This window comes from Podarcis bocagei (assembly GCF_964188305.1).
Source record: "Podarcis bocagei genome assembly, chromosome: 3".
Taxonomy (NCBI): Eukaryota; Metazoa; Chordata; class Lepidosauria; order Squamata; family Lacertidae; genus Podarcis; species Podarcis bocagei.
In genome coordinates, this window is record NC_138127.1 from 105,737,295 (window position 1) to 105,752,141 (window position 14,847).

Sequence of the window (14,847 nt, forward strand, 5' to 3'; positions counted from 1 at the left end):
GTTTAGTCGCGTCCGACTCTTCGTGACACCCTGGACCAGAGCACACCAGGCACTCCTGTCTTCCACTGCCTCCCGCAGTTTGGTCAAACGCATGCTGGTAGCTTCGAGAACACTGTCCAACCATCTCGTCCTCTGTCCCCTTCTCCTTGTGCCCTCCATCTTTCCCAACATCAGGGTCTTTTCCAGGGAGTCTTCTCTTCTCATGTGGTAGCCAAAGTATTGGAGCCTCAGCTTCAGGATCTGTCCTTCCAGTGAGCACTCAGGGCTGATTTCATTCAGAATGGAGAGGTTCTATCCATGTTCTTGCACATTTAGAAATCTCATAAACTGTCGTGGGTACCACAAAGTACCCATTTCACAGAAGGAAACTGGCAACACTCAGAATGCCAACTGCCTCCAGCAAGCAAAATACTTATACCCCTTCCAAAAAACGAAAACCAAACACGCACACACAGAGAGAGAGAGAGAGAGAGAGAGAGAGAGAGAGAGAGGGAGGGAGGGAGGGAGGGAGGGAGGGAGGGAGAGAATGCCACCAAAAGAACAGGTAATATTTCCCAACCAAACAATAAGCAAACCGTAAAAAGCATATAACATTGTCTTACTGCACTGACACATGGATAGGGAAGCTTGTCGTGGTGTGAAATGATCTCATATGTTTGGGAGGCAGTGATATCCCAGCCATAGATATCATGCTTGATAGTGGACTGAGTAAATATTGCGTGAAGGCACCTACGTTCTTCTTGAACAGGCATGGCCAAACTTGGCTCTCCAGCTGTTTTGGTACTACACTTCCCATCATCCCTGACCACTGGTCCTGTTAGCTAGGGATGGTGGGAGCTGTAGTCCAGAAACAGTTGGAAGGGCAAGTTTGGCCATGCCCGTTCTAGAGCAAATACAGTACTTTTGATATTAGACCACCAAATTCAGCTGCCATAGGTGCTTTAAAAATAAGGCACATGTGCTGATATCCTCACATTCAGGGGCATGAGTCATGTTGCTCAATTTTAATTTACTGAGATGTACACCTGTTAGAGGGACGTGGGTGGCGCTGTGGGTTAAACCACATAGCCTAGGACTTGCTGATCAGAAGGTCAGCGGTTCGAATCCCCGTGATGGGGTGAGCTGCCATTGCTCGGTCCCTGCTCCTGCCAACCTAGCAGTTCAAAAGCTCGTCAAAGTGCAAGTAGATAAATAGGTACCGCTACAGCGGGAAGGTAAACGGCCTTTCTGTGCGCTGCTCTGGTTCGCCAGAAACGGCTTAGTCATGCTGGCCACATGACCCGGAAGCTGTACACCGGCTCCCTCGGCCAATAAAGCGAGATGAGTGCCGCAACCCAAGAGTCGTCCACGACTAGACCTAATGATCAGGGGTCCCTTTACCTTTACACCTGTTAGAAGTGTGCACTGGCTCTGTTTGAAATCCAAACTGGGATGCTTCACAGTGCTTTTATATTTGCCTGAGTTGGGTGGCAATGTTAACAAGGCACCCTGCGTCAGAGGAGCACTCTCAACTCTCTCCCAAAACCTTGTGTTGCTCTCTTGACTCAGTCACAGATGCACACAAAATGCTGCAGACTCCTTTGTGTTGTTAAAAGAGAAACCAAGCTGACACATTTTAATGGTCGGGTTTAGCTTTTAAACAGAAGGAATTATTTTATCAGTTTCTTCAGTCACGGTGCTTTGGGGAAGGTAGAATACTGAGGGAAATTATTTGTTTCACAAACTTGCCTACTGCTATTTTTGCAAGTCCTGCCTCTCCAGATGAGGGTACTTAGAAGAGTGGATCAGAAGAATCAGGGTCCCTCCCACCCTTTAAAAAACATTTCAAGTCACAACAAGCAGAGCAACTACTTTAATTGTTTTAATTTTATGCTGGGGGTGGGCTTCTTGTTCTTTTTCAGTTTGTATTTGTGCTGCCTTTGAGTTCTAGGGAACTTACAATGTTTAGAGCACAGTGTTGTCACTCTTCATTCCTTCCGTCTGTGGCGGTGAAAAGTTCATTTTAATTCTTGGTTTTTTAATATCCTTAACTTTCCCCCTACCCCAAGAGCAACCTTAAATAAGATTCCTGGCGCTATAACCTATTTGTCTTCAGTGTGAATGTTTCTTTACCCAGCAATTTTCTGATTGATTTCCCATAAGAAACTCAGAGAGGTTAAGCGATTCCTGTTTTTCCATCCCAATTCTGTAAAGACTGTTTTCCTTCTGAAATTTGGCAGGATTCATGTCCTCAGACCATGGCAGCAAATTCCATCCATTCTCACCAAATAGAAATACAAAATAAAAAGAGATGCCTGAAAATTCTACCCACTTCTGTCAAAAAGTCCCCCATAATAGTAAATGGTGGGAAACAGAGCTTTGCTTTTAACAGACCCAAAACATGAGTTGAATCAGACAGACAACAGAGCGACTTGGAATAAATTAGTCTGTTTCCCAAAGTGACAGATACAAACCAAATTGATGGTTGGTGCACACCCCTAAAACTTGTTCCAGACCTTAAAAACTAAAGACCAGTTGAAAAATCAGGTCTCCTTTTCAGCCAATTGGAAAGGAGTCACCTACATATGCAACCTGATTGGCTAATATCACTCTAGAATGAAGCGGTCTTGAAACAAGAGGCTGCTAGACAAACAATGGTCTTTCCTTTCCAGCCTATGGGGAAAGAGAATTTCATTCTCTTATGTCATACTAGGTGTTCCAAGCATGAGATGGTTAGAACCGCAGTGGGAGCAAAGCACCACAGGGCGTCGAGGGTAAGAACTGTCTGATGGCTGTTTCATTGTCTGGTAGTTAATAGTATTTGCGATAGAACCTGTGTGTTGAAATGTAGAAATTATCTGTGTGGGTCTTCACCCAACACTGGCCCATTCATCAACCATAAATACTAGAGAGGGCCAAAGCTTTGGGTTGTGTTGTCTGTTCTTGAGGTTGTGTTGAGTGACAGTAACAAATTACAGTTACTCTACTCATTGGCTTTCCATGATGATCCCTGAACAAGAACCAGTAATTACCTTGTGGATTTTGGAAGAACTGCACCCCAGGGTGTGTGTTTTCCCCTTTTATCTGTGGAGACAGACAAAATAACAACCAGACCAACACCACTGGTGGTCAGAGGTGGTTTTAGGGTAGCACAAAGTTCAGCCGCACTGAGGGCCACAGGGGGTGCCACAACAATGGAGAATGGTGCGCGAGAGATGGTGGGGAGAAAATTTTAACATCACACAGGGCACTGGTGGAATTTGACACCCCAGTGTCTGCCACTGCTGATGGTCCTTGGTAATCTTTTTGCACAATTCTCGATGAACGAAGAATGTATTGGATTTATTTGCTCTTCTTTTATACTGTTGTTTTCATGGTTGCTTCTGCTGTTATTAAAATTTCTTAACCACCTGAGTGGCGGGCCTTGGGTTCTCACATTTCAGTGGTGCCCTGTGTAACACCAAAATTTGCCTCCCACTCGCCTCTCACCTTCCATTCTACATCATAATTGTGGCACCCCCAAGGCTCTGCGCCTAGTGCGACCGAACTGGTCACATCCCTCTAAATCTGCCTATGCCCAGCCTTTACCATAAGGTCCCATTGTGGGTCACCGCAATGCAAAAAAAGAAAACATGAAAATCAGTTAAACCAATTTACAATCGAAGGAATAAGGTGCATCCAGTTTATAGGTATAAAGCATGATGTAAATAATATCTAGCTACATTTGATGTGGCTTTGAATTCTCAGAAAGTTCGCAGCAATTTAGTCTTGCATATTGGAGTAGCAAGCCAAAATAGTCATAAAATAAGATGTCCCTTTATAGAAACCTTTTGGCTTCTGCTTTCATCAGCAATTTGAAGTGTATAAGACAGGGAGGAGAAGGAGCTGCTTTTAAACAATGAGGATGGATAAATGTCCTCTGAAGGTGACTTCTGCCCTCTAAGGCCTCTGAAGGAGTGCTCTGAAACCCTGGTGAAAATTACACATTGCTTTCCAAACCAAAGCCACTAGATGCTTTTCAGCAGAGCTAAACCCGTATCCTATCATGGTGAACATATATCTCTGTCCACCACTGATGGGTAACATTTGGATTGTTCATTATAGACAGAGGTTGACTGGATGTGGGGAGAGAGGGAGAAAGGAAGGGAAGAGGGAAGAAAGAGCACGATCCACCCCCCAAAAAAGGTTCCATTTCTTTCCCTACATATATACTTAACTTTCTCCTGCTGCAATTTCTGGATTTATAAGAGGGTGCTTGATTTTGACTGGGAAAAGGCAGGCGATGGAGAGAGGAAGATTCATCTGGCATTTATTTGACACTACCTAGTTATTTATTTACTGACCCCCTTCCGCTTTTGCATCGTTGCTACTGCTAGCGGTTTGTTTTATGGCACAGAAAAGGTTTACCACTGCCCCTCTCCTTTTATTTCACTTTCCTAGTTACCCTGGAGAGTGACCCAGCCTGACCCAGCCATGAGGAGTTTCCACCTCCTGGTTGCCCTATTCCTTGCAGTGCTCCTGGTGAGCCCAGGTAAGGTGCACAGAAATGGAGGTCACTAGCAAAACGCCTCTCTAGTTTATAGGTTTCCTAGGGTGGACTTGTACATCACAATTTAATGCAACAGGCTACAGGTAATATGTGCTTTCACATATTAAGCTTTGGTTTCAAATTCCAAAACAGAATGGGTTGCATTGTTCATGAGGCTTAATAAATCTATGCAGCAGGGAGTCCTTCCTTAGATTGGCTGAACTTCAGGGTTCATGATCCTGGCAAATATGGGTGGAGAAATCCATCAAGCTACTCTTTTACACTTGCTTGCTCAAACTGAAGAGTAACAGGTTAAGGACTAGCCATTCTGTGTAGTCCCTGCACCTCCTTCCTTTCATCATCCTGGTACAGCAAATTAGGAAGAGGCACTTGATCCTTCCAGATTCTTGGATTTGAGCCCAGCAACAACACCTGTATTGCAAGAGAGTAAGTGGAGAGGAGATCTCTCTGCAAATCATCCTTGGGTAGAGTCATGAATGCACCTGATACATTTGACTGTGTGTTGTTGTTTTTCTGATTCGGTAAATGGCATATGGAGTTTTTATTACTCATCTGCTTATTTGATTTCTTACCCTTTGCCTTAAGGTCCCAGGGTGAGTTAAAGCAACAGTACATACAGTAGCAAGAACACATAAGGTTTGGCGTATTTCATCATCATAACAAGAACAATACAAATTTGGCAAAAGCGGTGGGTCACACAAGAAGAGAAGCCATGACTGTCAAAGGATAAAGCAATGCATGGTCATCCCAGGGCGGAAGAGAGGCAGGGTGGGCTAGCAGTTAGAGTGTAAGGCTAGGGAACCTGGGAAACCTGGGTACGAATCTCTACTTGGCCCCAAAACTCACAAGGCAATCTTGAGCCAGTCACAGAAGATGGTAGAAGACCTCTTTGAGGAGGGTCCCACACTTCTGAGCATAGCTGTCAACTTTTCCCTTCTCTTGCGAGGAATCCTATTTGGAATAAGGGAATTTCCCTTTAAAGAAAGGGAAACGTTGACAGCTACTATTCTGAGGGTAGCAAAACTAGCAAAAAAAGTCCCATCCGTGGATTTTAACAGTTGAGAAGGTCAGTTGATAGAAGCTATCTATCTCCAAACGCCAGATGTTGAGGATGAATAACAGGGTAAGGCGTAGCCTGCCTGACCCAGCAAGGCTGTCTTCAAGACATTATGTCCTCTGCTTCTTTCTTACGCAGGAAATGGGGAGCGCGAGCCCCGGTATGTGAGCCACTGCCTCCGGCGAGGAGGGATCTGTCGGTATGATGACTGCAGTGAGGGCGAGGAGCAGATTGGGACCTGCTACCACCACACCATGATCTGTTGCCGGGATGAAGTGGTTTAGTAAGGAGAGGCAAACTGAAGATATCCCCCCAAAGGAGAGAGTGTTCCTCTGCTCCCTTTTTCCAGTTATGAATTAACCTTGCCAAAACTTACACCCACACACCCTCCTAATAAAAATGTATTTTTTCCTCTCTTGCATTTCTGTTTGCTGCTCTCCTACAGTGGTTTGCACTTCAATCCCCCTTGTTTCTAAAACGTTCAGGGACCAGCAGTGAGCTGGCTGCTTGAGAAGTAGAAAAAACAACAACCTTGGAATAAACCCTTCTACCACCCCTGTCCCCAAAATCATAAAACTTTGTGTTTTGGAGATGGCTGGTTAGTTTGTTGTTGCTGCTAGTCTGTTGGTTTCTTAACAAACAATATTGCATATGTTACGAGAAGAAAGAAGGCAAAAAATAAATTTATGAAGCCATAAAGAGCCACAGCCTAGGAGGACAAAAGTAGAAAAATTAAGCACAGCTCCAAAGGGATAATAAAGTATTAGTTCAATCAAAGATTCCCTTTACAAACAATCAAGATTTATATAACGATTCTCCACCTGTGAGTCCCAGGATCATTGAGAATAAAACTTCTATATAGTCTTAAATGAGCCAGACATTTGCATATACTGGTGGTGCTTGTATATAAGTGACCACATGCCTCAAAATTTGTATAATATTTTTTAATGCCATATATTCAAAAAATGGTCACGAGCTCTGCCCTTTAGATACTTGCAGTTTGTGAGGTACCTTTTGAAGAAGCGCAAGCTATTATTCATCACCTGCTCTTACCCTAAATTTCCAACACAGGTTTCAGCATTGCAACGCAGCAATAATAATAATAATAATAATAATAATAATAATAATAATAATAATAATAATTTATTTGTACCCCACCCATCTGGCTGGGTCTCCCCAGCCACTCCAGGCGGCTTCCAACAAAGATGAAAAATACATTAAAATGTCACACATTAAAAACTTCCCTGAACAGGATTGCCTTCAGATGTCTACTAAATGTCAGGTAGTTATTTTTCTCTTTGACATCTGATGGGAGGGTGTTCCACAGGGCGGGTGCCACCACCGAGAAGGCCCTCTGCCTGGTTCCCTGTAGCGTTGCTTCTCGCAATGAGGGAACCGCCAGAAGGCCCTCGGAGCTGGATCTCAGCGTCCAGGCAGATGGAGACGCTCCTTCAGGTATATTGGACCAAGGCCGTTTAGGGCTTTAAAGGTTGGCAATGGTTGGCATCCATCTGTCTCGGGAGACAATGGAGGAATGCTCCTTTGGGGGTGAAGTCAAACTGTTGGAAGGTTGTAGCACCTGCTGTGGTCGTAGAGACAGGTATGGGAGAGACATGTTTTGTTGCAGCTGGGGCAGACGAAGGTGTCCAGTTCTGTAGATGCAGATGCACCATGGCATTTTTTCTCTCTGCGCTCCTCCCAACAGTCTTTCCTCCTCTGGTCACTGCTGTGAATACACAACCTGACTGTCTACAGGCACTGTGGTCTAAAGCAAGCGATTCCCACAGGGCAGGGTTAATGATGTCAGCCTTCATGTCATGCTTGCAGACATCTTTGTAACACAGAGTTGGTCTGCCAATGGGCCTGGTGCCTCAAGACAGCTTTCTGTAGAGCACATGGTTCCTACATTCTACTTATGAGTAAATACATAGTCACATTTTTTAAAAAATAGCTTAGATGTGAAAGGGCTTAAGAGCAACCAGAAAAGGAGGAGAAAAGTGGTCAAATATAGTTTTGTTGCAAAAGTATGTTTCCGAGCACAATTCAAAGTGTTGGTGCTGACCTTTAAAGCCCTAAAGGGCCTTGGCCTAGTAGACCTGAAGGAGCATCTCCACCCCCATCGTCCAGCCCGGACACTGAGGTCCAGCTCCGAGGGAAGTTAGGGAAGTTTTTAATGTCCGACGCTGTATTGTTTTTAATATTCAGTTGGAAGCCGCCCAGAGGGGCTGGGGAAGCCCAGCCAGATGGGTGGGGTATAAATAATAAAATATTATTAGTAGTATTAGTATTAGTATTAGTATTAGTATTAGTATTAGTATTACTCGACATCTCCCATGCTTGCTGCTGCTCAGGGCAGAGTGAAACAAGACGAAGACCTGCCCAAACAGTTGGGAAATCACTGATGAGTTTATGGACAGCTCCAAACATCCTTTTTATTCCACATTCATGATGATTTGTGCTCACAGTGCTATTGGGGCAGTCGAAAGTGATTCCCGCTTTCAATACTCTGTGTGCCTGCCAAAGTTTTGGAGCAGCTGCTCTGCTCGCAGAATCAGAGTGTTATGTACTGAGTTGAATAGGATCCAAAATGCAGCAGTCTGATTGGTCCTAGAACAATAGGATTCAGAATGCAGCAGTCTGATTGGTCCCCAGAAGCCACCCAATCCAACTCCAGGTGGAAGTGAATCCGCAACCTGATTGGCCTACAGGAGAATCCCGGAATTAGCCAATCACGTGGGGCCCATTGTGTAAATAATGTATATAAAGCAGACATTTCAGAAGAACTTCCATTCCTCACTACTCTGAGCTGAATAAAGAGCATGAAATCCACACTCAACTCCGAGTATATTTCACATAGAATCCTAATCAGTGCACAATCCGATAACTTCCTGCTGAAATCCCGATCTTCTTAATACCACAAATGCTATGGTTTAATTTCATCCCCCTTTTGTCGTGCTGCAGCCGCTTTGGACATCAATAACCAGGCAGCATTGGGGAAGCATCAGAGAAGAAATGAAAACAGGATAGATCCAGCAAAGGTGCAGTGATTGCAGAGCCGGCTCAAGACATTTTGCTGCCTGAGGCAAAGGCAAGACGGCATCCTTCCTCAAGGCGGATATGGAAGCCAACTGGACTGGTGGTTAAATCTTACTCCAATACATGTCAAAGGATGGGACCTTCCACTCCACTAGCAGGCTAGTGTAGGCTGCCTGAGAAAACCGCCTCACTCTACCTCATCGTAGGGCCGGCCCTGACTGATCGTGCCAAGAGCATGTTGCAGAATACGCCTACAACAAAACACCAGTTTGCGGTGACCCACTTTTCCAACATAAAGATTATCCCGAGAAAAGACAGAAGCAGGCAGGCAACCTTAGGCCAGGTTTTTGGTTCTGCTGCTTTTGGCACGCAGTTTGCCCCATTTCCTGGATACAATCGAAACCTGGTGTAAATGGAGAAGAATTTCTCCCGGGCTCCAAGCCACAGGAACAAAGTGATCTCTGGCTATTGAAAGTGTCACCAAACACCTGGGCTTCCATCATTCAGGTGGCTGCTGTTTGAAGTCGAGCTTTTGCCAGCCCTTCTACAGAGTTTGAGGAATTCCCCCTGGGTCAAAATGACCCAGAAGGAGGGAGGAGCAGAGAAACAAGAGAACTTTTTCATTGCTACTGCTTCTTCTCTCTCTCTCTCTCTCTCTCTCTCTCTCTCTCTCTCTCTCTCTCTCAGGTTCTGGTAAGCATTTCTTAGTGAACCCAGACACCTGTTACTTTGGATTTCTCCCATGTCAGACGGCTGGGTTGCCATCGCTATGCAGACATCCGTGTTCTTGCTGCTGCTGCTACTTCCTCACCTTATCTCCATCACTCTGGCTGCTCCAGGTGAGATCTTCCAAAATGTCCTGGAGAGGTGACATAAATCCAGCTAGGACCAATCCTCTGAGGATGGGTGATTGACACATGCGTGATGCATGTGTGCATCTTCAGATTCCCTATCCCTCTGTGAGTGCATTCACACTTAAGTTGGCGGGAGGTGATAAAGAGATCTTTGACATTGGATAGGAACATAGTCACTTGGGAAGCCCTGCACTCTCCTCTAGTGCATCAAGCCCTGCTTTTTCTATTGCAGAGCTAAAGGTAAAGGTAAAGGGACCCCTGACCATTAGGTCCAGTCGTGACCGACTCTGGGGTTGCGGCGCTCATCTCGCTTTATTGGCTGAGGGAGCCGGCGTGCGGCTTCTAGGTCATGTGGCCTGCATGACTAAGCCGCTTCTGGCGAACCAGAGCAGCACATGGAAATGCTGTTTACCATCCTGCCGGAGCGGTACCTATTTATCTACTTGCACTTTGACATGCTTTCGAACTGCTAGGTTGGCAGGAGCAGGGACTGAGCAATGGGAGCTCACCCCGTCGCGGGGATTCAAACTGCCGACCTTCTGATCGGCGAGTCCTAGGCTCTGTGGTTTAACCCACAGCGCCACCCACATCCCCATTGCAGAGCTAGCATATGCCTTATTCTTTGTCAGGCTATTGGTCCAGGACTGGCTCTCTGATTGGCGATACAGTCTCAGTTGAAGAATGCAATTTCGGTTGTGTGCCTGGACTCCACGAACGGTCTTATTGAATGGATTATGATAAAGTTCTCCATGCATCTTGAAAAGTAGGCTATTGTCTACATTAACCACCCACCCCACCCCACGCAAACCTTGAAGAATTTCCATGGCTTTTTCTGCAACAGACCAATACTGCTTTTCTGGAATTCCTTTCGCTCGTGAGTCATTCTGAGCGACCAGCATGGGCTGTTGTTTCCTAAACTGGCGAGCCTCTTTTTTCTTCCCCGCAGGGATAATTCAAGACGAAAAGCCAGGCTGCGACTCTCTGCACCATAACTGCAGAGTGGGATACTGCTCTGAGGACGAAATCCCAAGCGGCGGGTTTTGTTTCGAACCGGTAATTATATGCTGCAGAATTTTTCCCAAAAAATACAAGAGCTCTGAGGAAACACAGGAAGTGGCTCCTTTTGGAGATGTTCTGCGCAATCTCCTCTAATTGGTAGCAAGCAGCACTTCCCAAATTATATCTCCAAACTGCACAAGATGTTAAGGATGGGAAAGCATGACAAATTGTTTCCTTTGACGAGTGTTCCTTTGGCCCAGTCATCGGAAGTTAAAGATTAGCCCTGCTGGGTCAGGCCAACCAGGTACCTAGGGGAAACCCACAAGCAAGACATGACTGGGAAAAGTTGCTGTGACCACTAGGCCTGCACTGTTTTGGTTTCTTTGAATAAAGAGTTAACTTCCCTGACACCTTGTGAATTATTGCTGACCTGCTCCAGGCTCCGGCTCCGGCAATCCATTCACCATCTGCAGGGACACCTGATGCACTGTGATTTATTAGGTGGGCAGGAAAGAGTATTGTTACAAAGGCTGGGTGCCTGCCCCTCTCTGCCGAGCAGTGGCAATAATAATAATAATAATAATAATAATAATAATAATAATAATAATAATAATAATAATAATAATAATAATAATTTATCATTTATACCCCGCCCATCTGGCTGGGCTTCCCCAACCACTCTGGGCGGCTGCCAATAGAACACTAAAATACAATAACCTATTAAACATTAAAAGCTTCCCTCAACAGGGCTGCCTTCAGATGTCTTCTAAAAGTTTGGTTATTTTTCTCTTTGACATCTGGTGGAAGGGCGTTCCACAGGGTGGGTGCCACTACTGAGAAGGCCCTCTGCCTGGTTCTCTGTAACTTGGCTTCTCGTAGGGAGGGTACCGCCAGAAGGCCCTTGGCGCCGGACCTCAATGTCTGGGCAGAACGATGGAGGTGGAGACGCTCCTTCAGGTATACTGGACCGAGGCCATTTAGGGATTTAAAGGTCAGCAACACCACTTTGAATTGTGCTCGGAAACGTACTGGGAGCCAGTGTAGGTCTTTCAAGACCAGTGTTATATGGTCTCAGCAGCCGCTCCCAGTCACCAGCCTAGCTGCCGCATTCTGGATTAGTTGTACTTTCCGGGTCACCTTCAAAGGTAGCCCCACGTAGAGCGCATTGCAGCAGTCCAAGCGAGAGATAACTAGAGTATGCACCACTCTGGCGAGACAGTCTCGCAAGAGCCCAGGGAGTCCCAGGCACCCACAAAGGGTCTGTTTCCCTTTGGAGAATGGAAGACAAGGCAGAGACTGTAATGCTTTAAGAAATACCGTATTTTTTGCACCATAGGACGCACTTTTCCCGTCTTAAAAACTAAGGGGAAAAGTCTGTGCGTCCTATGGAGCGAATGCAGGGGGGAGGCAGGCAGGAAAAGCCCTCAAGAGCCCCACACAAGCGTCGCGCGGCTCTTGCGGGCTTTTCCCCGAGAGGGAGAAGGGACTGACACCGCCAGTCAGTCCCTTCTCCCTCCTCTAGAAAAGCCTTGCACAACCTCTCCAGCCGGGGGGAGGCTTCGCAAGGCTAAAGAGGAAGCCAGGGCAGGGAGCACGATCCATCCCGTTCGCTGCCCTGGCTTCCTCTTTAGCCTTGTGCACCCCTCCGGCCGCGGGGGGCTGTGCAAGGCTAAAGAGGAAGCCAGGGCAGCGAGCGCGATCCATCCCGTTCGCTGCCTTGGCTTCCTCTTTAGACTTGCGTGCCTCTGGGGGGGGGGGAGGCTTCGCAAGGCTAAAGAGGAAGCCAGGGCAGCGAGCGCGATCCATCCCGTTCGCTGCCTTGGCTTCCTCTTTAGACTTGCGCGCCTCGGGGGGGGGGGGGAGGAGGCTTCGCAAGGCTAAAGAGGAAGCCAGGGCAGCGAGCGCGATCCATCCCGTTCGCTGCCTTGGCTTCCTCTTTAGACTTGCGTGCCTCTACCAGAGGTAGATCTTAACCCTTGCCTCACCTGGGAGCTTCTCTGGGCAGGAATTCCCTTAGCTTAAGTGGGGTGGGGTAAGTGTGGCAGGTAGGGGGGTACCTGCCTAGACACTGAAGCCACATGTCTCTCAGATGAAAATTGGGAGTGGGCATTGTGTGAAGTGGTCTGATGGTGGGCATTGTGTGAAGTGCTCTGATGGTGTGGGCATTGTGTGAAGTGCTCTGATGGTGTTTCCTGCTTGGCAGGGGATTGGACTCGATGGCCCTTGTGGTCTATTCCAACTCTATGATTCTATGATTCTAAGTGGCTGTGGATCTCCTGCTGCAGAACTGTAGGACTGTATAGAGTTGGGAGGGCCACCCGAGGGTCATCTAGCCCAGCCCCCTCACAATGTAGGAATCACAGCTAAAGAACGCCAGACAGATGGTCCCCCAACCGCTGCTTAAAAGCCTCCAGTGGTGGAGACCCCAAACACCTTCCGAGGTCATAGAATTGCAGGGTTGGAAGGGAACCCCAGGAGTCATCTAGTCCACCCCCGGTGGACAGCGGGCGCAATCCATCCCGCTGCGCAAGACTAAAGATGCTGCGCAAGGCTAAAGAGGAAGCCAGGGCAGTGAGTGGGATGGATCGCGCTCACTGCCTTGTCTTCTTTAGCCGCGCTGGAGAGGTTTAGCTCCTGGCTGGAGAGGTTGCGCGGCTATGGATCCCGTGCGCTGTCTTGGCTTCTTTGCTCTTTGGGGCTGGTGGGGGAACCCGGGCTTCCCCCGCAGCCCCGAGAAGCTCTGGGAGAAGCAGACAGGCTGCACGCAGCCTGTCCGTTGCTCTTTGGGGCTGGGGGGGACGGATAATATTTTTTTCCTTGATTTTCCCCTGTAAAAACTAGGTGCGTCCTGTGGTCCGGTGCGTCCAATAGAGCGAAAAATACGGTATGGTTTAGTCACTTATTGGCACCTTCAATCTGCATGGAAGGAGTCCAGATCTTACGGCATGGCCGGTTTAAGAGGCAACAGCACAGACATCCTTCTGCCTGCCTGCCCAAGATGGATCTCAGCTCTTCTTCCTCCTTCTTCCCTCCAGCAACCCTTGCCCCCACCCCACAGGAGTTTTCCTGGCAATCTTCCAAATTCCCGGTCTCTGTTCACACCTGGGGTAAAAGGGAAGGAGTTCTCTTGTATTGTTAATGTCCTTCCATTGTTCTTTTGATAGCCGGAGCCCAGCCCAGTTGTTTTGCATGAGCTAGCGCAGGAATCCCTTTGCAGCTTGCATTCTCTCCCTTCATATCACAAATAATTATTAATTTCTAGGGTTTACCATAAACCTATAACACACTGTGTTGAGACAGAGTTCAGGCAGCATCTCACAAGCTGATAATGGGGATGAACTGAAGATGAGAACTGTATTGCAATTATTTAGCAGTTACGTAGAATGGTGTGCAACTGTAATTGTATTTTATTTAAGTTACTGCAAAGAATGTGTGAGCAAATGGCTGAAGACTTGCATTTTTCCATTGCAAAAGTGGGGTGGGGTAGGTTTTATGACTGAGCCACAGTGTGTGTGTGTTTTTTGGAGTGTTTACTTATGTTAATGAAGTAGCCCACACAACTCAGAATCTTTTTGGGCAAATACGTGTTCTTGAGCCTTATGCTAGAATCAGCACATGTAAGAATAGAAATGTATACCCGAGACAACATATTGCTCATTTTTTTCATAACACTTAAACCAAGTTTCTGCAAGTAAAGCTTTAAAACTTATTTTTTGGGGATAAGAATTTATCTTTGACACAAAGGGTCAGATCAGAGAGAGAATTTCCACTGGGTACATTAGTAATCTACAAGCTGCACCCTAGAGGAGCCGACAGCCCTTCAAAGAAGGCCTCTGGATCAAAGGTTTAGGAGGGTGGACTGCAAACAATGTTATTCATTATTATGTTTATCTCCCACCTTTCTTCCAAGGAGCTCAAGGTGGCGAACGACAACCCTGTAAGGTAGGGTCAAGCTAACCCAGCAAGCTTCATGGCTCATTCAGTATTTGTTATACACCGCCCTGGGATATTTTGATGAAGGGCAATATTATAAATTGAATGAATGAATGAATGAATGAATGAATGAATGAATGAATTAGAACCTTGGCCTCCTGGGTCCTAGTCCCAACACTCCCCAACTGAAATGCAGGTGACAATCAGATATCATTGAAAGCAATTTCACAGTGGACATAGGACTGCCATACGTCCGGACAATTCCGGGAATTGGGCTGCAAAAATGGTGGATTGGAATACCCAGACTTATGGCAAGTAGGGGAAGAAGAAGAAGAAGAAGAAGAAGAAGAAGAAGAAGAAGAAGAAGAAGAAGAAGAAGAAGAAGAAGAAGAAGAAGAAGAAGAAGAAGAAGAAGAAGAAGATTAAAAAAGCTCAGCTAA

General features: G+C 46.5%; 1 protein-coding gene across 2 annotated transcripts; it reads left to right on the plus strand.

Annotated features, from left to right (window-relative positions):
- Positions 1–2,629: 2,629 nt before the first annotated feature.
- LOC308583523 (beta-defensin 1-like) lies at positions 2,630–5,996 on the plus strand. 2 transcript variants are annotated; one of them, XM_081187523.1, is made up of 3 exons: positions 2,630–2,753; positions 4,420–4,510; positions 5,724–5,996. In XM_081187523.1, the coding sequence occupies exons 1-3, from the start codon at positions 2,634–2,636 to the stop codon at positions 5,867–5,869; spliced, it is 357 nt and encodes a 118-aa protein (XP_081043649.1). In that variant the 5' UTR covers positions 2,630–2,633; the 3' UTR covers positions 5,870–5,996. The 2 variants fall into 2 exon arrangements, 1 of the variants encoding a protein (XP_081043649.1); XR_014006274.1 differs by having other exon boundaries at positions 2,742–2,786.
- Positions 5,997–14,847: the final 8,851 nt, after the last annotated feature.